The sequence below is a fragment of the Chroicocephalus ridibundus genome, chromosome 28, assembly GCF_963924245.1.
Source record: "Chroicocephalus ridibundus chromosome 28, bChrRid1.1, whole genome shotgun sequence".
Classification (NCBI taxonomy): Eukaryota; Metazoa; Chordata; class Aves; order Charadriiformes; family Laridae; genus Chroicocephalus; species Chroicocephalus ridibundus.
Window position 1 is genome coordinate 601,880 of NC_086311.1, and position 26,847 is coordinate 628,726.

General features: G+C 63.8%; 3 protein-coding genes across 3 annotated transcripts in view; 2 read left to right on the forward strand and 1 right to left on the reverse strand.

Moving 5' to 3' along the window:
• The window catches only part of TNXB (tenascin XB), a 46,082-nt gene extending 27,173 nt beyond the window's left edge, over positions 1-18,909 (forward strand). The window contains exons 23-37 of the mRNA XM_063318854.1: positions 624-917; positions 1,757-2,050; positions 2,790-3,083; positions 3,975-4,268; positions 5,157-5,450; positions 5,919-6,212; positions 6,526-6,819; positions 7,456-7,749; positions 9,649-9,773; positions 10,488-10,620; positions 11,323-11,474; positions 12,326-12,422; positions 13,516-13,677; positions 15,333-15,496; positions 18,822-18,909. Coding sequence (XP_063174924.1) covers positions 624-917; positions 1,757-2,050; positions 2,790-3,083; positions 3,975-4,268; positions 5,157-5,450; positions 5,919-6,212; positions 6,526-6,819; positions 7,456-7,749; positions 9,649-9,773; positions 10,488-10,620; positions 11,323-11,474; positions 12,326-12,422; positions 13,516-13,677; positions 15,333-15,496; positions 18,822-18,902 — 3,266 coding nt within the window. The 3' untranslated portion in view covers positions 18,903-18,909. The remainder of the gene's footprint in view (positions 1-623; positions 918-1,756; positions 2,051-2,789; positions 3,084-3,974; positions 4,269-5,156; positions 5,451-5,918; positions 6,213-6,525; positions 6,820-7,455; positions 7,750-9,648; positions 9,774-10,487; positions 10,621-11,322; positions 11,475-12,325; positions 12,423-13,515; positions 13,678-15,332; positions 15,497-18,821) is intronic.
• A 1,189-nt stretch (positions 18,910-20,098) lies between these two features.
• On the reverse strand, positions 20,099-26,672 carry LOC134507785 (steroid 21-hydroxylase-like). The gene is made up of 5 exons (XM_063318653.1): positions 26,607-26,672; positions 25,016-25,185; positions 22,046-22,149; positions 20,876-21,117; positions 20,099-20,128 (listed from the first exon to the last, which is right to left on the reverse strand). Exons 1-5 carry the CDS (start codon positions 26,670-26,672, stop codon positions 20,099-20,101), a joined length of 612 nt encoding a protein of 203 aa, XP_063174723.1.
• A 131-nt stretch (positions 26,673-26,803) lies between these two features.
• Positions 26,804-26,847, forward strand: part of LOC134507786 (valine--tRNA ligase, mitochondrial-like) — an 11,456-nt gene continuing 11,412 nt past the window's right edge. The window contains exon 1 of the mRNA XM_063318655.1: positions 26,804-26,838. Coding sequence (XP_063174725.1) covers positions 26,804-26,838 — 35 coding nt within the window. The remainder of the gene's footprint in view (positions 26,839-26,847) is intronic.

Consider the following 26,847-nt stretch of genomic DNA (forward strand, 5'->3'; position numbering starts at 1 on the left):
GTGGGTGAGTGGAGGAGTGTAGAGGTGGTTGGTTGGACGGTGGGTAGGTGGATGGATGCTTGGGATTGGATGGGTGAGTGGGTGGATGGATGGATGGATGGATAGAGGGGAGGGAGGGATGGATGGTTGGTTGATTGGTTGGTTGGCTGGAAAACTGATTGGTTGGACTGACTGATGGCTGGGCAGGTGAATGGAGGGAGACACGTGTGGGTGGAAGCGTGGGTGGTCAGAGGGATAACCAGACTGTTTGCTGAATGAAGGGAGGGCTGGTTGCCTGCTTGGATAGTTGGGTTCATGGCTCCATGAACTGATGTGAAGGGGAAGAGTCATTGAAAGAGGGTGGGTGATGGGATGGAAGGAGACCTGGGTGGGTGGGAAGACACGTGGATGGTTGGATGGCTGGAAGGGCAGCTTTCTGTCAGGCTGGGAGCCTGAACTGCCGGGCAAAGGGGCAGTTGGCTGGATGAGCGTATGGGTGGGCAAGGGGCTGGAGGAAGGGGGAATGGATGGAAGCGTGTCTGGTTGGGTGAGTTGTGGGATGGGTGGGTGATTAGATGGGCGGATGGATGGGTGGATGGTGGTCTGTCCCCAGAGTGCCCTGCATTGTGCCCTCCCTGTTGCAGCCCCGTCCCCGCCAAAGGAGGAACCACCATCGCAGCCGATCCTGGGCGAGCTGACGGCCTCCCAGGTGACCCCCGAGTCCGTGGAGCTGGAGTGGAGCGTCCGCGAGGGCACCTTTGACTCCTTCACGGTGCAGTACAAGGATGGCCAAGGGCAGCCCCAGGTGCTGCCCGTGGAGGGTGGTTCGCGCAGGGTGACCGTGCCTGGGCTGTCACCGTCCCGGCGCTACAAGTTCAACCTGTACGGGGTGTGGGGTCGGAAACGTGTGGGCCCCATCTCCACCGACGCCGTCACAGGTGAGGGGGGCTGTGGTCACAGATGGGAGCATGGGTCTGGGATGTGGCAGGAGCTTGGTCAGGGCCATTTTTGGATGGTTGAATGGAGGGGTGAGAGGATGGATGGGTGCCTGGGTGGATGGAGTAACGTATGGGTATATGATAAATGGATAAATGGCTCCTTGGTTGCTTGTTTGGATGGATGGACGGAGGGATGGACGGATGGATGGATGGGTGGATGGGTGGATGGATGGATGGGTTGATGGATGGATGGGTGGATCAACCTATGTAGCATTGGATAAATGCATGGGCAGCTCCTTGGTATTATTGGTTGAATGGATGGAGATGTGGATGGATGGAGACAGCGTTGGGTGGGTGGGAGGATGGATGGATGGATGGATGGATGGATGGATGGATGGATGGATGGATGGATGGAGACAGACATGGGTGGGTGGAGAGATGGATGGATGAATGGATTCTTGGCCAGATATCGAGGAAACTTATGGGAAGGTGAATGGATGGAGAGAGGGTCACATGGCAGGGTGGAGGGATTGGTGGAGGGATGAATGGATGGATAAGAAGCCGAGGGATAAGTGGAGAGAGTGGTGAGGTAAGAACGGGCACAGTTAATGGTCACTGGCTGAGTTCCCGTCCTGACGGGTGGAAGGATGTCCATGAAAATGGGTGATAGGAGGGATGGAGGCCTATGAGTGTGCATGGAGAAAGATCCAGAAAGATGGTTGTGTGTTGGGATGGTTGGTTGTACTGGTTGCTGAGTGGATGATCAGATGGATGGATGGATGGATGGATGGATGGATGGATGGATGTTCATGCCCTGCATTGTGCCCTCTCTGTGTCAGCTGCGGCCGAGCCAGAGGAGGAACCACCATCGCAGCCGATCCTGGGCGAGCTGACGGCCTCCCAGGTGACCCCCGAGTCGGTGGAGCTGGAGTGGAGCGTCCCAGAGGGCACCTTTGACTCCTTCACGGTGCAGTACAAGGATGGCCAAGGGCAGCCCCAGTTGCTGCCCGTGGAGGGTGGTTTGCGCAGGGTGACCGTGCCTGGGCTGTCACCGTCCCGGCGCTACAAGTTCAACCTGTACGGGGTGTGGGGTCGGAAACGTGTGGGCCCCATCTCCACCGACGCCGTCACAGGTGAGGGGGACTGTGGACCATTGCTGTGTCCCCTTTGGTGCCTGGGTATGGTGGGAACTGGGAACATGTCTTGGGTGCTGGCTGTGTTGGAGAAATGGGATCATGCGAGACTGGAGGGAGGGAGGGATGGAGACAGATGTGGGTGGGTGGATGGATGGAGATGTGGATAGACGGATGGAGACAGGGATGTATGTATGGAGCAATGCCTAGAAGCCTGCATGGATGGGTGGAGATGTGGATGGCTGGATGGGTAGATGAATGGATGTTTGGGTTGATTCAAGGACTCGAGGATGAATGTGGTGCATGAAAAATTGGATGGATGGATGGAGGGATGGATGGACGGATGGGTGGATGGATGGTTGTATGATTGTGTGTGGTTCATGCACTAGATGTGTGCATGGATGATGGTGTGGACAATGGGCTGTGTGGCTGGATGGTGAGATGATTTGTTGGTTGTCTTGATTGGAGGGGTAAAGAGTTTCTTGGTGGTTGGATGTTGGAATACAGGTGTGGATCCAGGACTGTGGGATGTAAAGGGGTGCATGGAGAGATGAGTGATTTGATGGATGGAAGGAGAGAGAGAGACTGACGGATGGGTGGATTTGTGGAGGGACGGAAGGGATGCTTGTGCCCTGCTATGTTTTCATGGGTGCAAGACTGAGACGGTGGGAAGGATGGATGGAGGGAGGGATGGAGGGATGGATGGTTCATGCCCTGCATTGTGCCGACTCTGCGTCAGCTGCAGCCGAGCCAGAGGAGGAACCACCATCGCAGCCGATCCTGGGCGAGCTGACGGCCTCCCAGGTGACCCCCGAGTCGGTGGAGCTGGAGTGGAGCGTCCCAGAGGGCACCTTTGACTCCTTCACGGTGCAGTACAAGGATGGCCAAGGGCAGCCCCAGGTGCTGCCCGTGGAGGGTGGTTCGCGCAGGGTGACCGTGCCTGGGCTGTCACCGTCCCGGCGCTACAAGTTCAACCTGTACGGGGTGTGGGGTCGGAAACGTGTGGGCCCCATCTCCACCGACGCCGTCACAGGTGAGGGGGGCTGTGGACCATTGCTGTGTCCCCTTTGGTGCCTGGGTATGGTGGGAACTGGGAAGATCTCTTGGGTGCTGACTGTGTTGGAGGAATGGGAGCATTCAGGATTGGAGGGAGGGAGGGATGGATGGATGGATGGATGGATGGATGGATGGATGGATGGATGGCTGATGGATGGATGGATGGATGGATGGATGGATGGATGACTGTGCGTGGTTCTGGACTGGGTGTGTGCTTGCATGATGGTGTGGACACACGGCTGGGTGAATGGATGGTGAGAAAAGTGGTTGGACGACTTGACTGAAGGCCTAAAGGAGCTTCTGATTGATTGGATGGTTGAATGGAGGTGTGGACTCCAGGAGTGGTGCATGGAGACTCAGGAGATTGGATGGATGGAAAGATGGAGAGACAGATGGATGGATGGACACATGGGATGTTTATGCCCTGCTTCAATTGAATGGGTGGAAGACTAGACTGATGGATCGACGGATGGACGGATGTCTGGGTGGATGAACGTATGTAGCATTGGATAATTGGCTGGGCAGCTCCTTGGTTCATTGGTTGAATGGATGGAGACGTGGATGGATGGAGACATCCATGGATGGACGGATGGATGGATGTATGGAGACAGATGTGGGTGGGTGGATGGATGGAGATGTGGGTAGACGGATGGAGACAGGGATGTATGTATGGAGCAATGCCTAGATGCCTGCATGGATGGGTGGAGATGTGGGTGGCTGGATGGGTAGATGAATGGATGTTTGGGTTGATTCAAGGACTCGAGGATGAATGTGGTGCATGAAGAAGTGGATGGATGGAGGGATGGATGGAGGGATGGATGGATGGATTGATGTTCATGCCCTGCATTGTGTCCTCTCTCTGTGTCAGCTGCGGCCGAGCCAGAGGAGGAACCACCATCGCAGCCGATCCTGGGCGAGCTGACGGCCTCCCAGGTGACCCCCGAGTCCGTGGAGCTGGAGTGGAGCGTCCGCGAGGGCACCTTTGACTCCTTCACGGTGCAGTACAAGGATGGCCAAGGGCAGCCCCAGGTGCTGCCCGTGGAGGGTGGTTCTCGTAGGGTGACCGTGCCTGGGCTGTCACCGTCCCGGCGCTACAAGTTCAACCTGTACGGGGTGTGGGGTCGGAAACGTGTGGGCCCCATCTCCACCGACGCCGTCACAGGTGAGGGGGGCTGTGGACCATTGCTGTGTCCCCTTTGGTGCCTGGGTATGGTGGGAACTGGGAAGATCTCTTGGGTGCTGACTGTGTTGGAGGAATGGGAGCATTCAGGATTGGAGGGAGGGAGGGATGGATGGCTGATGGATGGATGGATGGATGGATGGATGGCTGGCTGATGGATGGATGGATGGATGGATGGATGGATGGATGACTGTGCGTGGTTCTGGACTGGGTGTGTGCTTGCATGATGGTGTGGACACACGGCTGGGTGAATGGATGGTGAGAAAAGTGGTTGGACGACTTGACTGAAGGCCTAAAGGAGCTTCTGATTGATTGGATGGTTGAATGGAGGTGTGGACTCCAGGAGTGGTGCATGGACTCAGGAGATTGGATGGATGGAAAGATGGAGAGACAGATGGATGGATGGACACATGGGATGTTTATGCCCTGCTTCAATTGAATGGGTGGAAGACTAGACTGATGGATCGACGGATGGACGGATGTCTGGGTGGATGAACGTATGTAGCATTGGATAATTGGCTGGGCAGCTCCTTGGTTCATTGGTTGAATGGATGGAGACGTGGATGGATGGAGACATCCATGGATGGACGGATGGATGGATGTATGGAGACAGATGTGGGTGGGTGGATGGATGGAGATGTGGGTAGACGGATGGAGACAGGGATGTATGTATGGAGCAATGCCTAGATGCCTGCATGGATGGGTGGAGATGTGGGTGGCTGGATGGGTAGATGAATGGATGTTTGGGTTGATTCAAGGACTCGAGGATGAATGTGGTGCATGAAGAAGTGGATGGATGGAGGGATGGATGGAGGGATGGATGGATGGATTGATGTTCATGCCCTGCATTGTGTCCTCTCTCTGTGTCAGCTGCGGCCGAGCCAGAGGAGGAACCACCATCGCAGCCGATCCTGGGCGAGCTGACGGCCTCCCAGGTGACCCCCGAGTCCGTGGAGCTGGAGTGGAGCGTCCGCGAGGGCACCTTTGACTCCTTCACGGTGCAGTACAAGGATGGCCAAGGGCAGCCCCAGGTGCTGCCCGTGGAGGGTGGTTCTCGCAGGGTGACCGTGCCTGGGCTGTCACCGTCCCGGCGCTACAAGTTCAACCTGTACGGGGTGTGGGGTCGGAAACGTGTGGGCCCCATCTCCACCGACGCTGTCACAGGTGAGGGGGGCTGTGGTCCATTGCTGTGTCCCCTTTGGTGCCTGGGTATGGTGGGAACTGGGAAGATCTCTTGGGTGCTGACTGTATTGGAGGAATGGGAGCATGCGAGATTGGAGGGAGGGAGGGAGGGATGGATGGACGGATGGATGGAGACATCCATGGATGGATGGATGGATGGATGGAGACAGACGTGGGTGGGTTGGTGGATGGATGGATGGATGGAGACGTGGATAGTCAGATGGAGACAGGGATGTATGTATGGAGCAGTGCATAGATGACTGCATGGATGGGTGGAGATGTGGGTGGCTGGATGTTTGGTTTTATTCAGGACTCGAGTATGAATGTGGTGCATGAAGAATTGGATGGATGGAGGGATGGATGGACGGATGGATGGAGGGATGGATGGATGGATGGGTGGATGGATGGATGGATGTTCCTGCCCTGCATTGTGTCCTCTCTCTGTGTCAGCTGCAGCCGAGCCAGAGGAGGAACCACCATCGCAGCCGATCCTGGGCGAGCTGACGGCCTCCCAGGTGACCCCCGAGTCGGTGGAGCTGGAGTGGAGCGTCCCCGAGGGCACCTTTGACTCCTTCACGGTGCAGTACAAGGATGGCCAAGGGCAGCCCCAGGTGCTGCCCGTGGAGGGTGGTTCGCGCAGGGTGACCGTGCCTGGGCTGTCACCGTCCCGGCGCTACAAGTTCAACCTGTACGGGGTGTGGGGTCGGAAACGTGTGGGCCCCATCTCCACTGACGCCGTCACAGGTGAGGGGGGACTGTGGACCATTGCTGTGTCCCTTTCGGAACTGGGTTTGATGTGGGGCGGGAGATGGGACAGGGTCCGTCCTGGGTGTGTTTCGCCTTTTTGGCAGTAGGAACATCTCTTGGGTGCTGACTGGGTCGGGGGGATGGGGGCATGGAAGGGTGGAGGGATGGAGGGAGGGATTGGATGGCTTCATGGATGCCCGGATTCACAGTTGGATATGGGACTGCGTGAAAGAAGGACGGAGAATCGGAGGGAGGAGTACTTTTTGACGGATGGCAGGATATTTACCTCCTGCATCTCTCTCCGTTGCAGCCCCGGTGCCACCGGAAGAGAAGCCACCAACCCAGCCCCGCCTGGGCAACCTCACAGCCTCCCACATCACCTCTGATTCCATCCAGCTGGAGTGGAGCGTCCCCGAGGGCACCTTTGACTCCTTCTCGGTGCAGTACAGGGATGCCCAAGGGCAGCCCGAGTCGCTGCTCGTGGATGGAGAGTCCCACACGGTGACCGTGCCTGGGCTGTCACCGTCCCACCGCTACAATTTCTACCTGTACGGGGTGTTGGGGCAGAAACGGCTGGGTCCCATCTTGCTTGACACCATTACAGGTGAGGACGTGTGCTGGGTTGGTCCATGTCCCCTTTGGGCACTGCGTTTGGAGTGTGGCGGGAGCAGGGACCGGGCCCGGCCCGGTCCCTTGGGCCTGGTGGAAAATGGGAACATCTCTGGGGCGCTGACTGGGGGTTGGATGGAGCAGGCAAAGTTGGAGGGATGGAGGGAGAGGTTGAAGGTTGAAGAAGGATGGAAGAGGGTTTGATGGATGGATGGATGGATGGATGGATGGATGGATGGATGGATGGATGGATGAAAGGGTGGATGGATGGACAGGTGGATGGATAGAAAGAAGGTTGGATGGGCGGATGGAAGGTTGGATGGGCAGATGGACGGATGGAAGGTCGGGTGGATGGAAGGATTAATCAGCAGAAGGTCGGGTGGATGGAGGGGTGGATGGGAGCATGGAAGTTTGAAGGGATTGGGGGATATTGATGGATGGCTAGTTTATTGGTTGGTTGAACGGACACGTGGATGGATGGATGGAGAGAGACACAATTGGAAAGAGGGATGGAGGAGGGAGGGATGGTGACACGGATTGACGGATGGGTGGTTAGAGGAATGGTTGGTTGGTTGTTGAGCGAATGGGTGGGTTGATGTTGATGCTCTGCATTGTGTCCTCTCTGTTGCAGCCCCAGCTCCACAAAAGGAGAAGCCGCTGTCCCAGCCCCGCCTGGGCGAGCTGACGGCCCCTCATGTCACCCCCGAGTCCGTGGAGCTGGAGTGGAGCGTCCCCGAGGGCACCTTTGACTCCTTCACGGTGCAGTACAGGGATGCCCAAGGGCAGCCCCAGGTGCTGCCCGTGGAGGGTGGTTCGCGCAGGGTGACCGTGCCTGGGCTGTCACCGTCCCGGCGCTACAAGTTCAACCTGTACGGGGTGTGGGGCCGGAAACGTGTGGGCCCCATCTCCACCGACGCCGTCACAGGTGAGGGGGGCTGTGGACCATTGCTGTGTCCCCTTCGAGTGCTGGTTTTGGGGTGGTGGCAGGAGTTTGGACAAGGCCTGTCCTGGTCCTTTGGGTCTTGTGGGAACTGGGAACATCTCTTGGGTGCGGAGACGAGTGGGGCTGATGGGTTGGGTGCGGCAGGGTTGGGTGGGTGGATGGATGGATGGAAGGAAGGGTGGATGGATGGAAGGATGGATGGATGGAAGGAAGGATGGATGGAAGGATGGATGGATGGAAGGATGGATGGAAGGATGGATGGATGGAAGGAAGGATGGATGGAAGGAAGGAAGGAAGGAAGGAAGGAAGGAAGTTTGGATGGAAGGAAGGAAGGGTGGAAGGGTGGAAGGGTGGATGGATGGAAGGAAGGAAGGGTGGAAGGGTGGAAGGGTGGAAGGAAGGAAGGAAGGAAGGGTGGAAGGAAGGAAGGAAGGAAAGAAGGAAGGAAGGAGGGAAGTTTGGGTGGAAGGAAGTTGCTTCTTTGATGTTTGGGCTCTTTGCATGACGGGATGACTGTGTGGATCCTCGACTGGATGGATCCATGGAATGGTGGGAAATGGGGACCAGATTCTTGGCACCAAGTGTGCGATCGGGGGAGGGACAGGAGCGTGAAGGTTGGAGGGATGGAGGGACAGACTGATGGGGGGGTGGACAACGGATGGATGGATGGGTGGATGGTTAGGAGCTGGTTGAACGGGTGGATGGACAGATGGATGGGCGATGGAGGGTGGGTGGGTGGATGGATGGATGGATGGATGGATGGATGGATGGATGGATGGAAGACTGATGGAGTCATGGGCAGAGAATGTGTGGGCAGATGGAAGGACACATGGCTGGGTGCGCAATGGCTGGAGGAGCTGCAGCGTGGGCGATGGGTGGGGGGGAATGGACATACGGTAACTGGGGGGATGGGTGGGTGGATGGGTGGATGGATGGATGGATGGATGGATGGGGGGTTGGATGGATTGATCGATGGAAGGGTGGGTGGTTGGATGCGTGGTTGGATGCGCGAATGGATGGATGGGTGAATGGATGGGGGAATGGATGGATGGATGGATGGATGGATGGATGGATGGATGGATCGATTGATGGATGGAAGGGTGGGTGGTTGGATGGATGGGTGGTTGGATGGGTGGATGGGTGGATGGATGGATGGAGGGATGGATGGAGGGATGGATGAATGAAAGGCTGGCTGGACAGATGGTTGGAAAGCTGGGTAGGGGGTTTTATGGATGAAGGGGATGATTGGCTAATGGGACGGTTGGGTGGTTGGACGTACAGTTGGATAGATGGGTGGGTGGATGGATGGTTGGGTGGTTGATGCTGGACAGTTGGTTGGAGAGTTGGATGGTTGGATGGTTCATGGCTGGATGGTTGGATGGTTGGACAGGTGGATGGTGGACGGTTGGAAGGTTGGACAGGTGGATGGTGGATGGTTGGTGGATGGTTGACGGCTGTATGGTTGGACGGGTGGATGGTGGATGGTTGGACGGGTGGATGGTTGACGGTTGGACGGGTGGATGGTTGATGGTTGACGGTTGGACGGGTGGATGGTTGACGGTTGGACGGGTGGATGGTTGATGGTTGGCGGCTTGGTTGGAGCGAGGGTGCCTTGGGGTCCTGGGTGGGGTGTCCAACCGTCCAACCCCTCCCTGGTGGGGAGTGTCCCTGGGGGCTGTGGGTGAAGGACCCTGGGGTGCTACAGGGGGTCTGGCCATGGCTGGGGGGGGGGGCCATGGCGTTTTCTGTGGGGCTGTGGGGGGATTCTGGTGCTCAGATGGGGGGGTCTCTGACTGGCGGAGCGAGGGAGTGGGTGGGTCCTTGGGGGCTGGAGGGGGGGGGTTGGGGGTGTCAGCGGCCGTGTCCCCCTCCCCTGCGCAGGAGCCCCGGGGACCCTCTGGGTGGGGACCGTGTGGCCCCGCAGCGCCCGGCTGCACTGGGCACCCCCCCGTGCCCCCCCTGACGGCTACGACCTCGTCTATGGCCCCCCCGGAGGACCCCGGCAGGTAACGACCCCTCCCCAAAGCACCCCGAAACCCCAGAACCTCTCTGGGGACCCCGATAACCCCCCCCCAGGACCCCGATAACCCCCCCCAGAGCACCCAACACCCCCCCTCCCCCCCCCCCAGGGACCCCGATATTCCTCGTCGGACCCCAATAACACCTTGGGGACCCCAGTATCCCTCGTGGGACCCCAGGACTCCCCCTGGGACCCCAATAACACCCGGGGAGACCCCAATAATCACTTGGGGGACCCCAATAACCTCCCGGAGACCCCAATAACCCCCCCCCAGAGCACCCAACACCCCCCCCCCCCCCGCAGGGACCCCAATATTCCTTGTCGGACCCCAATAACCCCTCGGAGACCCCCGTATCCCTCGTGGGACCCCTAATTACCCCCTCGGGGCACCCCAGTAACCCCCTGGGACCCCAATACCCCCTGGAGCGACCCCGTAACACCCCTGGGGGACCCCAATAACACCCGGGGGACCCCAATATCCCCCCGTGTGCCCCAGTATCCCTCGTGGGACCCCTCATTACCCCCTCGGGGCACCCCAGGACTCCCCCCCCCGAGACCCCAGTAACCACCTCGGGGGGCCCCAGTAACACCCGGGGAGACCCCAATAATCACTTGGGGGACCCCAGTAATCCCGGGGGGGACCCCGATATCCCTTATGGGACCCCACTAACCCCCCCCTGCCCCCCATCCCTCCCCCCAGACAGTGCGGCTGCCCCCCGAGGCCAGGTCCCATCAGCTGTGGGGCCTGGAGCCATCGGGGCGCTACGGGGTGCAGCTGTGGGGCCGGGGGGGGGATACCCCCCCCACCCCCCTGGAGGCCACCATTGACACCCGTGAGCCGGACCCCTGGGTCCCTGGGTGGGGGGGTGTTGGGTTTTGGGTGGGGGGCACCCGGACCCCTGGATCCCTGGGTGGGGGGGTGGGTGCTGGGTCCTTGGGTGGGGGGCACTCGGACCCCTGGGTGACGGGGGGGGGTGCTGGGTCTTTGGGGGGGGGCACTCGGACCCCTGGGTGATGGGGGGGTGCTGGGTCTTTGGGGGGGGGCACTCGGACCCCTGGGTGATGGGGGGGTGCTGGGTCCTTGGGTGGGGGGCACTCGGACCCCTGGGTGATGGGGGGGGGGTGCTGGGTCTTTGCGGGGGGCACTCGGACCCCTGGGTGATGGGGGGGCGCTGGGTCTTTGCGGGGGGCACTCGGGTCCCTGGGTGATGGGGGGGTGCTGGGTCTTTGGGGGGGGGGCACCCGGACCCCTGGGTGATGGGGGGGGTGCTGGGTCTTTGGGGGGGGCACTCGGACCCCTGGGTGATGGGGGGGGGGTGCTGGGTCTTTGAGGGGGGGCACTCGGACCCCTGGGTGATGGGGGGGTGCTGGGTCCTTGCGGGGGGGGCACCCGGACCCCTGGGTCCCTGGGTGATGGGGGGGCGCTGGGTCTTTGGGGGGGGCACTCGGACCCCTGGGTGATGGGGGGGGGTGCTGGGTCCTTGGGTGGGGGGCACCCGGGTCCCCACATGCCCTGTGCCCCCCCCCCCCCGCAGCCCCCCTGCCCCACCCCCACCCCCGGGACTGCGCCGAGGAGCAGCTGAACGGGCCGGGGCCTTCGCGGGAGACCGTCGTCTTCCTCGGGGGGGACCCCGGGAGACCCCTGAGCGTCTTCTGCGACATGGAGACCGACGGCGGGGGCTGGCTGGTACCGGCCGGGGGGGCTGGGGGGGGCTGGGGGGCTTCTATGGGGGCTTATGGGGGCGGGGGGGGGGGGAAATGGGGGCTTTGGGGGGGGGTCTTGAGGGCAACAGGGGGACTGAGGGACACTGGGGAAGGCTGGGGGGCTTCTATGGGGGTGGGGGGGGGGAAATGGGGGACATGGGGGGGTCACTAAGGGCACTGGGGGTCTCTCTGGTTGGAAATGGGGGGTCTGGGATGTTCTCGGGGGGGGGGGCACTGGGGAGGTCTGGGGGCTTCTATAGGGGCTTATGGGGGGGTTTTATGGGGCGAAACAGAGCACTTGGGGGGGGCGTTTTGGGTGTCTTGAGGGCAACGGGGGGGCACTGGGGGGCACTGGGGGACACTGGGAAAGGCTGGGGGGCTTCTGGGGGGGGGAATTGGGGATCTTGGGGGGCAATGGGGGTTCTGGAAGTCTCTACGATTGGAAATGGGGGGGCAACGGAGGGGTCTGGGGTGTTCTGGGGGGGGGGGGGCGGGCACTGGGGAGGTCCATGGGGGAAATTGGGGGTCGGGGGGGGGGCACAGGGGAACTGGGGGGGGGGGGGCTGCCTGTGGGGGGCTCTGGGGGGGGGGTCTACTGGGGGGCAAAGGGGGAATCAGCGGCGGATGTTGGGGGACACTGGTCGGGGGGGGTCGCTATGGGGGGCAATGGGGGGGGTCTCGGATGTTGCATCGGGGGGGTCTGAGGGAGGAACGGGGTCAGTTGGGGGGGGTCTGGGAGGGCACTGGGTGGATCTCTGGGGGGAAATGGGGGTCAGTGGGGGGGGGGGTGGGCGGGTGGGTGGTCAGTGGGGTGTTGGGTCCCCCCCCCCCCAGGTGTTCCAGCGCCGGCAGGACGGGGGCACCGATTTCTGGCGGGGGTGGGGGGAGTACGCCCGCGGCTTCGGCAACGTCACCGGGGAGTTCTGGCTGGGTGAGCACCCCGGTGGCCGGGGGGGGGACACCTGGGTGACCGGGGGGGGGACCCACACATGCAGGGGGGGACCCAGGTGTCCAAGTGGGTCTTTGGAGGGGACCAGGGCATCTGGGTGGGCTTCAGTGGTGACCAGGGGGGGACCCAGATGTCCGGGGGGGGGGACACCCAGGTGTCCAAGTGGATCTTTGGAGGGGACCTAAGTGTCCAGGTGGGCTTGGGTGGCATCCTGGGGGGTACCCAGGTGTCCAGGGAGGGGACCCAGGTGTTTGGGTGGGTCTTTGGAGGGGACCAGGGCATCTGGGTGGGCTTCGGTGGTGACCAGGGGGGGCCCAGGTGTCTGGGGGGGGACACCCAGGTGTCCAAGTGGATCTTTGGAGGGGACCCAGGTGTCCAGGTGGGCTTGGGTGGGTGACCGGGGGGGACCCAGGTGTCTGGGGGGGGACACCCAGGTGTCCAAGTGGATCTTTGGAGGGGACCCAGGTGTCCAGGTGGGCTTGGGTGGGTGACCGGGGGGGACCCAGGTGTCCAGGTGGGTCTTTGGAGGGGACCCAAAGATCTGGGTGGGCTTCGGTGGTGACCGCGGGGGGACCCAGGTGTCCAGGGGGGGACACCCAGGTGTTTGGGTGGGTCTTTGGAGGGGACCCAAGAATCTGGGTGGGCTTCAGTGGTGACCAGGGGGGGGCCCAGGTGTTTGGGTGGGTCTTTGGAGGGGACCCAGGTGTCCAGGTGGGTCTTTGGAGGGGACCCAAGGATCTGGGTGGGCTTGGGTGGGTGACCAAGGGGGGGCCCAGATGTTTGGATGGGTCTTTGGAGGGGACCCAGGTGTCCAGGTGGGCTTGGGTGGGTGACCAGGGGGGTACCCAGGTGTCCAGGGAGGGGACCCAGGTGTTGGGGTGGGTCTTTGGAGGGGACCCAAGGATCTGGGTGGGCGTGGGTGGGTGACCAAGGGGGGACCCAGATGTTTGGGTGGGTCTTTGGAGGGGACCCAGGTGTCCAGGTGGGCTTGGGTGGGTGACTGGGGAGGGACCCAGGTGCCCGGTGGGTGGCGGTGGCCGGACGCAGGCTTTGGTGGCCGGGGGGGGGCTCACAGGGAACGAGGCGCTGCACGCCCTGACGGCCGGGACCCCCACGGAGCTGCGGGTGGATCTCCGCACCCCCTGGGACGCCGCCTTCGCCCGCTACCGCGACTTCGCCGTCGCCGGCCCCGAGGACCACTACCGCCTCCACCTCGGCACCTACAGCGGCACCGCCGGTACGGGGGCAGCCGGGGGGGGTCTTGGGGGGGGTCTCCTGGCTCGTGAGGAGGACCTTGAGAGGGACCTTGGGGCTCCTGGAGGGGTCTTGGGGGGGTCCTGAGTGGCCTCGGGGGGGTTCCTGGAAGGGTCTTGGGGATCTCCTGGCCCATGAGGAGGATCCTGGGAGGGATCTTGGGGTCCTGGAGGGTCCTGAGTGGCCTCAGGGGGCTCCTGGAAGGGTCTTGGGGGTCTCCTGGCCCATGAGGAGGACCCTGGGAGGGACCTTGGGGGTCCTGGAGGGGTTTTGGGGTGTCCTGAGTGGCCTCGGGGGCCTCCTGGAAGGGTCTTGGGGGTCTCCTGGCCCATGAGGAGGATCCTGGGAGGGATCTTGGGGTCCTGGAAGGGTCCTGGAGGGTCCTGAGTGGACTCGGGGGGTTCCTGGAAGGGTCTTGGGGGTCTCCTGGCCCATGAGGAGGATCCTGGGAGGGACCTTGGGGCTCCTGGAGGGGTCTTGGGGGGGTCCTGAGTGGCCTCCGGGGGGTTCCTGGAAGGGTCTTGGGGATCTCCTGGCCCATGAGGAGGATCCTGGGAGGGATCTTGGGGGTCCTGGAGGGTCCTGAGTGGCCTCGGGGGGCTCCTGGAAGGGTCTTGGGGGTCTCCTGGCCCATGGGGAGGACCCTGGGAGGGATCTTGGGGTCCTGGAGGGGTCTTGGGGGGTCTCTAGAAGGGTCTGGGGGGGTCTTGGGGGGTCTCTTGGCCCATGGGGAGGAACTTGGGGGGAATCTTGGGGGTCCTGGGAGTCTCCTGGCCCATGACGGGTGTCCCTGAAGGGTCCTGGGGGCCTCTAGAAGGGTCTTGGGGGTCCTCAGTGGTCTTGGGGGGGGAGGGTCTTGGGGGGGGGGTGTCTCTTGGCACTGGAGGGTCTTGGGGGGGGGGATCTGGGGGTCTCTGGACCATTGAACAGTGTCCCTGGGTGGGGGATGTCCCTGGGGGGGTCTTGGGGGGGTCTCTTGGCACTGGGGTGCCCTGGGGGGGGTGGCCTGGTGGTCCCGAGGGGTCCTGGGGGCCACTCGGGGGGTCCCTGGGGGGGGGGGGGTCCCTGTGGGTCCTGGAGGGGGTGTCCTGGGGGTCACTGGGGGATTCGCTGGCGGGGGTCCCTGTGGGTCCGGGGGGGGGGGGGGGGGTGTCCTGGGGGTCACTGAGGGGGTCCCTGTGGGGGATGGTGGTGGGTGTCCTGGGGGTCCCTGGGGGGGTCCCTGGCGGGGGGAGGGTCCCTGAAGGGGTCCTGGGGGTCTGATGGTGGGGTGGGGGGGTCCCTGGGGGGGTCCCTGTGGGTCCCGGGAGGGGGGGGGTGGGTGTCCTGGGGGTCCCTGGGGGGGTCCCTGGGGAGGGGGAGGGTCCCTGAAGGGGTCCCGGGGGGGTCCTGGGGGTCTGATGGCGGGGTGGGGGGGTCCTGTGGGTCCCGGGAGGGGGGGGGGTGGGTGTCCTGGGGGTCCCGGGGGGGGTCCCTGGTGGGGGGAGGGTCCCTGAAGGGGTCCCGGGGGGGTCCTGGGGGCCTGACAGCGGGGGGTGGGGGGTCCTGTGGGTCCCGGGGGGGGGTCCCTATGGGGGTCCCTGTGGGGGTCCCTGTGGGGGGGTCCCCGTGGCTCTGACGCGGGGGGGGGTCCGGCAGGGGACGCGCTCTCCTACCACGCCGGCAGCCCCTTCTCCACGCGGGACCGCGACCCCCGCGGCCGCCCCCGACCCTGCGCCGTGGCCTACGCCGGGGCCTGGTGGTACCACAACTGCCACTACGCCAACCTCAACGGGCGCTACGGCACCCCCCGCCACCACCAGGCACGGGGGGCACCGGGGGGCGGGGGGGGCGGCACCCAGAGCGGGGGGGCTGGGGGGTATATAATGGGGGCTAGAGGGGCCACAGGGGGGCTATAGGGGCTGGGGACCCATAGCGGGGGGGCTGGGGGGGCTGGAGGGGGAGAGAATGGGGGCTACAGGGGCCACAGGGGGGCTATAGGGGATGGGGACCCATAGCAGGGGAGCTGGGGGGTATATAATGGGGGCTGGAGGAGCCACAGGGGGGTATAGGGGGGCTATAGGCACCGGGGACCCATAGCGGGGGGGCTGGGGGGGGTTGGAGGGGGAGAGAATGGGGTCTAGAGGGGCCACAGGGAGGCTATAGGGGATGGGGACCCATAGCAGGGGGGCTGGGGGGTATATAATGGGGGCTAGAGGGGCCACAGGGGGGTATAGGGGGGCTATAGGCACCGGGGACCCATAGCGGGGGGGCTGGGGGGGGTTGGAGGGGGAGAGAATGGGGTCTAGAGGGGCCACAGGGGGGCTATAGGGGCTGGGGACCCATAGCAAGGGGGCTGAGGGGGTTGGAGGGTGGTTGATGGGGGGCAGAGTGGGGTCTATAGGCGCCAGGGACCCGCTGGGGGGGGGGCTGGAGGGGGAGGTAACGGGGGCTACAGGGGCCACAGGGGGGCTATAGGGGACGGGGACCCATAGTGGGGATGCTGGGGGGGGGGTCTGGAGTGGGATATAATGGGGGCTAGAGGGGCCACAGGGGGGCTATAGGGGCTGGGGACCCATAGCGGGGGGGCTGGGGGGGCTGGAGGGGGAGAGAATGGGGGCTACAGGGGCCACAGGGGGGCTATAGGGGATGGGGACCCATAGCAGGGGGGCTGGGGGGTATATAATGGGGGCTAGAGGGGCCAAAGGGGGGGTATAGGGGGGCTATAGGGGCTGGGGACCCATAGCAGTGGGGCCGGGGGGTATATAATGGGGGCTAGAGGGGCCAAAGGGGGGGTATAGGGGATGGGGACCCATAGCAGGGGGGCTGGGGGGTATATAATGGGGGCTAGAGGGGCCACAGGGGGGGTATAGGGGGTCTATAGGCACCGGGGACCCATAGCGGGGGGGCTGGAGGGGGAGAGAATGGGGGCTACAGGGGCCACAGGGGGGCTATAGGGGCTGGGGACCCATAGCGGGGGGGCTGAGGGGGTTGGAGTGGGATATAATGGGGGCTAGAGGGGCCACAGGGGGGCTATAGGGGGGCTATGGGGGCCGGGGACCCATAGTGGGGGTGCTGGGGGGGGGCTGGAGTGGGATATAATGGGGTCTAGAGGGGCCACGGGGGGGTATAGGGGGGCTATAGGGGCTGGGGACCCATAGCGGGGGGGCTGGGGGGGCTGGAGGGGGAGAGAATGGGGCCTACAGGGGCCACAGGGGGGCTATAGGGGATGGGGACCCATAGCGGGGGGGCTGGGGGGTATATAATGGGGGCTAGAGGGGCCACAGGGGGGCTATAGGGGATGGGGACCCATAGCAGGGGGGCTGGGGGGTATATAATGGGGGCTAGAGGGGCCAAAGGGGGGGTATAGGGGGTCTATAGGCACCGGGGACCCATAGCGGGGGGGCTGGGGGGGGGCTGGAGGGGGAGGTAATGGGGGCTAGAGGGGCCACAGGGGGGCTATAGGGGCCGAGGACCCATAGCGAGGGGGCGACTAGATGGGACTGTGGGGTTCTATAGGGGCTCTATAGGGCCCTTGTAGGGGTCTGTGGGGTTCTGTAGTGGTTCTATAGGGGTCTTACAGGGGTCGCTGGGGTTCCATAGGGCTCTATAGAGGTCTTATAAGGGTGTGTGGGGTTCTGTAGGGGCTCTATAGGGGTCGGTGGGGCTCTATAGGGGTCTGTGGGATTCTATAGGGCTCTATAGCGGTTCTATAGGGGTCTTTTAGGGGTCTGTGGGGTTCTACAGGGCTCTATAGGGGTCTGTGGGGCTCTATAGAGCCTCTGTAGGGGTCTGTGGGATTCTGTAGGGGCTCTATGGGGGTGTTATAGGGGTCTGTGGGGCTCTATAGGGGTTCTATAGGGGTCTCTGGGGCTCTCTAGGGGCTCTACAGGGCTCATATAGGGGTCTGTGTGGTTCTATAGGGGTCGTGTAGGAGTCTGTGGGGCTCTATAGGGGCTCTATAGGGGTCTGTGGGGTTCTGTAGGGGTCTCTGGGGCTCTAGAGTGTCTCTATAGGGGTTCTATAAGGGTGTGTGGAGCTCTATAGGGCTCTATAGGGGTCTTATAGGAGTCTGTGGGTCTCTCTATGAGCTCTGTTGGGGTCTGTGGGGTTCTGTAGGGGCTCTATAGGGGTTCTATAGGGGTCTTATGGGGTCTGTGGGGTTCTATAGGGGTCTCTGGGGCTCTAGAGTGGCTCTGTAGGGGATCTATAAGGGTCTGTGGGGCTCTATAGGGGTCCGTGTAGTTCTATAGGGCTCTATAGGGGTCTGTGGGGCTCTGCAGGGGTTCTATAGGGGTCTGTGGGGTTCTATAGGGGCCTTACAGGGGTCTGTGGGGCTCTGTAGGGGTTCTATAGGGGTCTGTGGGGTTCTCTAGGGCTCTATATGGGTCTTACCGGGGTCTGTGGGGTTCTGTAGGGGCTCTCTAGGGGTCTGTGGGGTTCTGTAAGGTTCTACGGGGCTCTCTAGGGGTTCTATAGGGGTCTTATGGGGTCTGTGGGGTTCTATAGGGGTCTCTGGGGCTCTAGAGTGGCTCTATAGGGGATCTATAAGGGTCTGTGGGGCTCTATAGGGGTCCGTGGAGTTCTATAGGGCTCTATAGGTGTCTTATAGGGGTCTGTGGGGCTCTGCAGGGGTTCTATAGGGGTCTGTGGGGTTCTATAGGGGTCTTATAGGGGTCTGTGGGGCTCTGCAGGGGTTCTATAGGGGTCTGTGGGGCTCTGTAGGGGTTCTACAGGGGTCTGTGGGGTTCTCTAGGGCTCTATATGGGTCTTACCGGGGTCTGTGGGGTTCTATAGGGGTCTCTGGGGCTCTAGAGTGGCTCTGTAGGGGATCTATAAGGGTCTGTGGGGCTCTATAGGGGTCCGTGGAGTTCTATAGGGCTCTATAGGGGTCTTATAGGGGTCTGTGGGGCTCTGCAGGGGTTCTATAGGGGTCTGTGGGGTTCTCTAGGGCTCTATATGGGTCTTACCGGGGTCCGTGGGGTTCTGTAGGGGCTCTCTAGGGGTCTGTGGGGTTCTGTAAGGTTCTACAGGGCTCTATAGGGGTTCTATAGGGGCCTGCAGGGCTCTGTGGGGCTGGATAGGGGTCTGCAGGGCACCTATAAGCTCTCCATAGGGCCTGAGGGACCCCCCCCACTCCCCCCCCAGGGCATCAACTGGTTTCCCTGGAAAGGCTTCGAGTTCTCCATCCCCTTCACCGAGATGAAGCTGCGGCCGCAGCGCGACTGAGGGGGTCCCCGGGGGGGGGGGGGGTGGGGGGGTGGGGGGGGCACCCAGGGGTCCGGGACCCCCGCCCCCCCCCAGTGTCCAGGCAGCACCCAGGAAGGAGGCGGGGGGGGGAGTGGGGGGGGGGGCAAAGCTTTTATTTTGGGGGGTGGGGGGGCAATAAAAGCTGCCTGGAAGCCCCTCGGCCCCCGTGAGCCCAGGCGTCCGGTGCGGGGAGGGGGGCACCCGGCTCTACCGGGACCTACTGGGATCTACTGGGACCTGCCGGGGCTCTACTGGGGGGCTACTGGGGGCACGCTGGGCTCCGCTGGGGCTTACTGGGAGGCTACTGGGGCCACACCAGGCTCTGCTGGGGCTTACTGGGCTCTGCTGAGGTCTACTGGGGGCTACTGGGGGACTACTGGGGGGCTACTGGGCCCACACTGGGCTCCGCTGGGGCTTACTGGGCTCCGCTGAGGTCTACTGGGATCTACTGGGGGGCTACTGGGGCCACGCTGGGCTCTGCTGGGGTCTACTGGGATCTACTGGGGGGGCTACTGGGGGGCTACCGGGGGCACACTGGGCTCTGCTGAGGTCTACTGGGGGGGCTACTGGGGGGCTACTGGGGCCACACTGGGCTCCGCTGGGGCTTACTGGGCTCTGCTGAGGTGTACTGGGGGCTACTGGGGGGGCTACTGGGGGGCTACTGGGGGCACGCTGGGCTCTGCTGAGGTCTACTGGGATCTACTGGGGGGCTACTGAGGGCACGCTGGGCTCTGCTGAGGTCTACTGGGGGCTACTGGGGGGCTACTGGGGGCACGCTGGGCTCTGCTGAGGTGTACTGGGGGCTACTGGGGGGCTACTGGGCCCACACTGGGCTCTGCTGGGGCTTACTGGGCTCTGCTGAGGTGTACTGGGATCTACTGGGGGCTACTGGGGGGCTACTGGGGCCACGCTGGGCTCCGCTGGGGCTTACTGGGCTCTGCTGAGGTCTACTGGGATCTACTGGGGGGCTACTGAGGGCACGCTGGGCTCTGCTGAGGTCTACTGGGGGCTACTGGGGGGCTACTGGGGCCACACTGGGCTCCGCTGGGGCTTACTGGGCTCTGCTGAGGTGTACTGGGATCTACTGGGGGGCTACTGGGGGCACGCTGGGCTCTGCTGAGGTGTACTGGGGGCTACTGGGGGGCTACTGGGCCCACACTGGGCTCCGCTGGGGCTTACTGGGCTCTGCTGAGGTCTACTGGGATCTACTGGGGGGGCTACTGGGCCCACACTGGGCTCCGCTGGGGTTTATTGGGCTCTGATGAGGTGTACTGGGATCTACTGGGGGGCTACTGGGGGGCTACCGGGGGCACACTGGGCTCTGCTGAGGTCTACTGTGGGGGCTACTGGGGGGCTACTGGGCCCAGACTGGGCTCCGCTGGGGCTTACTGGGCTCTGCTGAGGTCTACTGGGATCTACTGGGGGGGCTACTGGGGGGCTACTGGGGCCACACTGGGCTCTGCTGGGGTTTACTGGGCTCTGCTGAGGTCTACTGGGATCTACTGGGGGGGCTACTGGGGGCACGCTGGGCTCTGCTGAGGTCTACTGGGGGCTACTGGGGGGCTACTGGGCCCATGCTGGGCTCCACTGGGGCTTACAGGGCTCTGCTGAGGTCTACTGGGATCTACTGGGGGGCTACTGGGCCCACGCTGGGCTCCACTGGGGCTTACTGGGATCTACTGGGGGGCTACTGGGGCGCTCCTGGGGGCACGCTGGGCTCTGCTGAGCTCTACTGGGGGGCTACTGGGGGCTACTGGGGCCACACTGGGCTCTGCTGGGGCTTACTGGTCCGGGGGGACCCAGGTGGCTGGAGGCGCAGGCAGCGGGAGGACCCGGCCACCCAAGGGTGCCCCCCCCCAGACACCCAGGGGTGCCCCCCCCCGCCCCCCCCCAGAAGTCCAGGGGTGCCCCCCCCGCCACCCAAGGGTGCCCCCCCCGGGGCCGCGCTAGGCGGGGGGCAGGCAGGGCAGCAGGCGGAGGCGGAAGGGGGGGGGCCGCAGGACGGTGCCCCCCGTCCCCCCCAGCTCGGGCACCCCCTGCCCCCCCGCGGGGGGCTCCAGCCGGAATTCCCGCAGGATCAGGCCCAGGAAAACCAGGAGCTCGGCCCGCGCCAGCCCCTCCCCCGGGCAGGATCGGGCCCCGCAGCCGAAGGGCAGGAGGGCGCGGGAGGGGGCGCCGGGGACCAGGAACCGCTCTGGGGGGGGGGCAAGGGGGGGGGAGGGGGGGTCAGGGGACCCGGGTGAGGGCACCCCCCCCCGAGGGGTCCGGGGGGGACCCAGGAGTCGGGGGGGGCCCAAGTATTCGGGACGGGACCCACCCCGAGGGGTCCGGGGGGGGCCCAAGGTGTCCGGGGGGGGGCACACACCCCGAGGAGGGTCCGGGGGGGGCCCAAGGTGTCCGGGGGGGGGCACACACCCCGAGGAGGGTCCGGGGGGGGCCCAGGTGTCCGGGGGGGACCCAGGAGTCTGGGGGGGGGGCCCAAGTATTCGGGACGGGACCCACCCCAAGGGGTCCGGGGGGGGCACCCACCCCGAGGGGGGGCCGGGGGGACCCAGGAGTCGGGGGGGGGACGACCCAAGTATTCGGGACGGGACCCACCCCGAGGGGTCCGGGGGGGGGCCCAGGTGTCTGGGGGGGGGCACCCACCCTGAGAGGGGTCTGGGGGGACCCAGGTGTCTGGGGGGGGGGCCCAGGTGTCCGGGGGGGGGGGCACCCACCCTGAGGGGGGTCTGGGGGGACCCAGGAGTCTGGGGGGGACCCAGGTATTTGGGACGGGACCCACCCCAAGGGGTCTGGGGGGGGCCCAAGGCGTCCGGGGGGGGCACCCACCTCGAGGGGGGTCTGGGGGGACCCAGGTGTCCGGGGGGGACCCAAGTATTCGGGAGGGGACCCACCCCAAGGGGTCCGGGGGGGGCCCAAGGTGTCCGGGGGGGGGACACGCACCCCGAGGGGTCTGGGGGGACCCAGGGGTCCCACCCCAAGGTCTCCAGGGGGACCCGGGCGACTGGGGGGGGCCCACCCACCCGCAGGGGTTCAGGGCACCCAGGTGTCCGGGGGGGGGGGGGGGGCGCACCCACCCTGAGGGGGGCCAGGGGACACCCCCCCCCCCCCCGGGGACGTACCGGGCAGGAATTCCTCGGGGCGCTCCCAGACGTCGGGGTCCCTGTGGGCCGCCAGCAGGTTGGGCACCAGGATGGAGCCGGCCGGCACCGGGATCCCTCCGATACTGGGCGGGGGGGAGGGGGGGGAAACGGGTACTGGGGTTACTGGGACCTGCTGGGACCCGCTGGGACCTACTGGGATCTACTGGGATCTACTGGGACCTGCTGGCACCTGCTGGGCTCTCCGAAGGGAGCTTACTGGGATCTACTGGAGGGTCTTCTGAGGCCATGCTGGGCTCTGTCGAGGTCTACTGGGGCTTACTGGGATCTACTGGGACCTTCTGGGGGTCCACTGGGATGTACCAGGACCTCCCTGGGTCTACTGGGGTTTAGAGCTATTCTACTGGGGTCAACTGGGACATACTGGGGCCTACTGAGACCTCCTGGGCTCTGCTGGGGTCTGCTGGGATCTACTGGGTCCTACTGGGGTCAACTGGGACGTACTGGGGCCTACCGAGACCTCCTGGGCTCTGCTGGGGTCTACTGGGATCTACTGGGTCCTACTGGGGTCTACTGGGGTCAACTGGGATGTACTGGGGCCTACCGAGACCTCCTGGGCTCTGCTGGGGTCTACTGGGATCTACTGGGTCCTACTGGGGTCTACTGGGGTTTAGAGCTATTCTACTGGGGTCAACTGGGACGTACTGGGGCCTACCGAGACCTCCTGGGCTCTGCTGGGGTCTGCTGGGATCTACTGGGTCCTACTGGGGTCAACTGGGACGTACTGGGGCCTACCGAGACCTCCTGGGCTCTGCTGGGGTCTACTGGGATCTACTGGGTCCTACTGGGGTCTACTGGGGTCAACTGGGATGTACTGGGGCCTACCGAGACCTCCTGGGCTCTGCTGGGGTCTACTGGGATCTACTGGGTCCTACTGGGGTCTACTGGGGTTTAGAGCTATTCTACTGGGGTCAACTGGGATGTACTGGGGCCTACCGAGACCTCCTGGGGTCTGTTGGGGTCTTCTGGGGCCATACTGGGACCTGCTGGGCTCTGTCCAGGTCTACTGGGGCTTACTGGGATCTACTGGGACCTTCTGGGGTCCACTGGGATGTACCAGGACCTCCCTGGGTCAACTGGGGTTTAGAGCTATTCTACTGGGGTCAACTGGGACATACTGGGGCCTACCGAGACCTCCTGGGCTCTGCTGGGGTCTACTGGGTCCTACTGGGGTCTACTGGGGTTTAGAGCTATTCTACTGGGGTCAACTGGGATGTACTGGGGCCTACTGAGACCTCCTGGGGTCCGTTGGGGTCTACTGGGGCCATACTGGGACCTGCTGGGCTCTGTCCAGGTCTACTGGGGCTTACTGGGATCTACTGGGACCTTCTGGGGTCCACTGGGATGTACCAGGACCTCCCTGGGTCTACTGGGGTTTAGAGCTAGTCTACTGGGGTCAACTGGGATGTACTGGGGCCTACTGAGACCTCCTGGGGTCCGTTGGGGTCTACTGGGGCCATACTGGGACCTGCTGGGCTCTGTCCAGGTCTACTGGGGCTTACTGGGATCTACTGGGACCTTCTGGGGTCCACTGGGATGTACCAGGACCTCCCTGGGTCAACTGGGGTTTAGAGCTATTCTACTGGGGTCAACTGGGACGTACTGGGGCCTACCGAGACCTCCTGGGCTCTGCTGGGGTCTACTGGGATCTACTGGGTCCTACTGGGGTCTACTGGGGTCAACTGGGATGTACTGGGGCCTACCGAGACCTCCTGGGCTCTGCTGGGGTCTACTGGGTCCTACTGGGGTCTACTGGGGTTTAGAGCTATTCTACTGGGGTCAACTGGGATGTACTGGGGCCTACTGAGACCTCCTGGGGTCCGTTGGGGTCTACTGGGGCCATACTGGGACCTGCTGGGCTCTGTCCAGGTCTACTGGGGCTTACTGGGATCTACTGGGACCTTCTGGGGTCCACTGGGATGTACCAGGACCTCCCTGGGTCTACTGGGGTTTAGAGCTATTCTACTGGGGTCAACTGGGATGTACTGGGGCCTACTGAGACCTCCTGGGGTCCGTTGGGGTCTACTGGGGCCATACTGGGACCTGCTGGGCTCTGTCCAGGTCTACTGGGGCTTACTGGGATCTACTGGGACCTTCTGGGGTCCACTGGGATGTACCAGGACCTCCCTGGGTCTACTGGGGTTTAGAGCTATTCTACTGGGGTCAACTGGGACATACTGGGGCCTACCGAGACCTCCTGGGCTCTGCTGGGGTCTACTGGGATCTACTGGGACCGTACTGGAACTACTGGACTCTACTGGACTCTACTGGGAGCTACTGGGACCCTACTGGGACTTCCTGGCCTCTCCTGGAATGCCCAGTGGTCCCTACTGGTCTATAGTGGGCCGTGCTGGTTCATACTAGTTATGCGCTCATCTATACTGGGCCATACTGGTCTATACTGGTTCAAACCGGTCCATACTCATCTAAATTGGTCCATACTGGTCTATACTGGTTCGAAACACTGCTACACATGGGCTGCAACCTGACGCCCAGCGGTGCCTACTGGTCTATAGTGGGCCGTGCTGGTTTATACTAGTATGTGCTCCTCTCTACTGGTCCATACCGGTCCATACTGGTCTACACTGGTCCATACTGGTCTATACTGGTCCATACTGGTCTACACTGGTTCAAAACACTGCTACACTTTGGTGCGCAGTGCTGCAACCTGGCGCCCAGTGGTCCCTACTGGTCTATAGTGGTTCATACTGGTCCGCGCCCCTCTGCACTGGTCCGTACTGGTCTACACTGGTCCATACTGGTCCATACTGGTCTACACTGGTTCAAAACACTGCTACACTTCGGTGCGCAGTGCTGCAACCTGGCGCCCAGTGGTCCCTACTGGTCTATAGTGGTTCATACTGGTCCGTGCCCCTCTGCGCTGGTGCGTACTGGTGCGTACTGGTGCGTACTGGTGCGCGCTGGCCGTACCTGGTGGGGCGGAGGGCGCAGTGGGGCAGGGCCAGGGGGGCGGGGGGCCGCAGGCGCAGGGTCTCGGCGATGGTGGCCTGGAGGAGGGGCAGGCGCGGGGCGTCCCCCGGCTCGGGGACACCGGAGGGACCCAGCACCCGCCACAGCTCCTCCCGCAGCCGGGCCTGCAGCTGGGGACACGCCGCGTCACGCATGGCACGCGGTGGCACGCGGTGGCACACACGGCACATGGTGGCACACGGCGGCACACACAGTGGCACATGGCGTCACACACGGCGTCACACACGGTGGCACACGGTGTCACACATGGCGTCACACGGTGGCACACGGTGGCACACACGGCACACGGTGGCACACGGTGTCACACACGGTGGCACACAGCGTCACACATGGCACACGGTGGCACACACAGTGGCACATGGCGTCACACACGGTGGCACACAGTGGCACACATGGCAGCACACAGTGTCACACGGTGGCACATGGCGTCACACACGGCGTCACACACGGCGGCACACGGTGTCACACACAGCACACGGTGGCACACGGTGTCACACAGTGTCACACACGGTGGCACACGGTGTCACACATGGCGGCACACGCTGTCACACACAGTGTCACACACAGTGGCACACGCTGTCACACGGTGTCACACACAGCGTCACACGGTGTCACACACAGTGGCACACACGGCAGCACGGTGGCACACACGGTGGCACACGGTGTCACACGGTGTCACACACAGTGTCACACGGTGTCACACACAGCACATGGTGTCACACACGGCACACAGTGTCACATCGTGTCACACTGTCACACCACATCACATGGTGTCACATCGTGTCACACTGTCACACACACGTCACACCCTGTCACACCCTGTCACAAGAGCGTCACACACACGTCACACACACGTCACACCGCGTCACGCCGTGGGGCTGTGCGAGGGAATGGTGACGGCCACAGGGAGGGGGGACAACGGGGCAATGTAGGACACGGGGGGGGACACGGGACCCACTGGGGCCACGTGTGGGGACTCGAGGCCACCGTTGGGGATGGGGACACGCTGTGACACGTGGGTGGCACCTCAGGACGGTGCAGGGGGACGGTGACGGCCACGGGGAGGGGGGACAACGGGGCCACATAGGACATGGGGGGGGACACGGGACCCCCTGGGGCCACCACTGGGGACCTGGGGCCACGTGTGGGGACTTGGGGCCACCGTTGGGGATGGGGACATGCTGTGACATGTGGGTGGCACCTCAGGACGGTGCAGGGGGACGGTGATGGCCACGGGGAGGGGGGACAACGGGGCAATGTAGGACATGGGGGGGGGCCACGGGACCCCCTGGGGCCACGTGTGGGGACCTGGGGCCACGTGTGGGGACTTGGGGACACCATTGGGGACAGGGACACGCTGTGACACGCGGGTGGCACCTCGGGGCAGTGTGAGGAACCGATGACGGCCATGGGGAGGGGGGACAACGGGGCCACGTAGGACATGGGGGGGACACGGGACCCCCTGGGGCCACCGTTGGGGACCTGGGGCCACGTGTGGGGACAGGGACATGCTGTGACACGCGGGTGGCACCTCAGGATGGTGCAGGGGGACGGTGACAGCCACGGAGAGGGGGGACAACAGGGCCACGTAGGACATGGGGGGAAACACGGGACCCCCTGGGGCCACCATTGGGGACCTGGGGCCACGTGTGGGGACCTGGGGCCACTGTTGGGGACAGGGACACGCTGTGACTCGCGTGTGGCACCTCGGGGCGGTGTGAGGAACCGATGACGGCCACGGGGAGGGGGGACAACGGGGCCACGTAGGACAC

Bases quoted from the DNA above. Each gene is read 5' to 3' on its own strand.
- LOC134507785 (XM_063318653.1), bottom strand. From the start codon at position 26,672: ATGTCCTACGTGGCCCTGTTGTCCCCCCTCTCCGTGGCTGTCACCGTC. The intron at 21,118-22,045 runs GTACGTCCCCGG...CCCCCCCCCCAG, and splicing joins CCCCGAGGAATTCCTGCCCG to AGCGGTTCCTGGTCCCCGGC. The intron at 20,129-20,875 runs GCCTAGCGCGGC...CCCCCCCAGTAG, and splicing joins TGCTGCCCTGCCTGCCCCCC to ATCCCAGTAGACCTCAGCAG.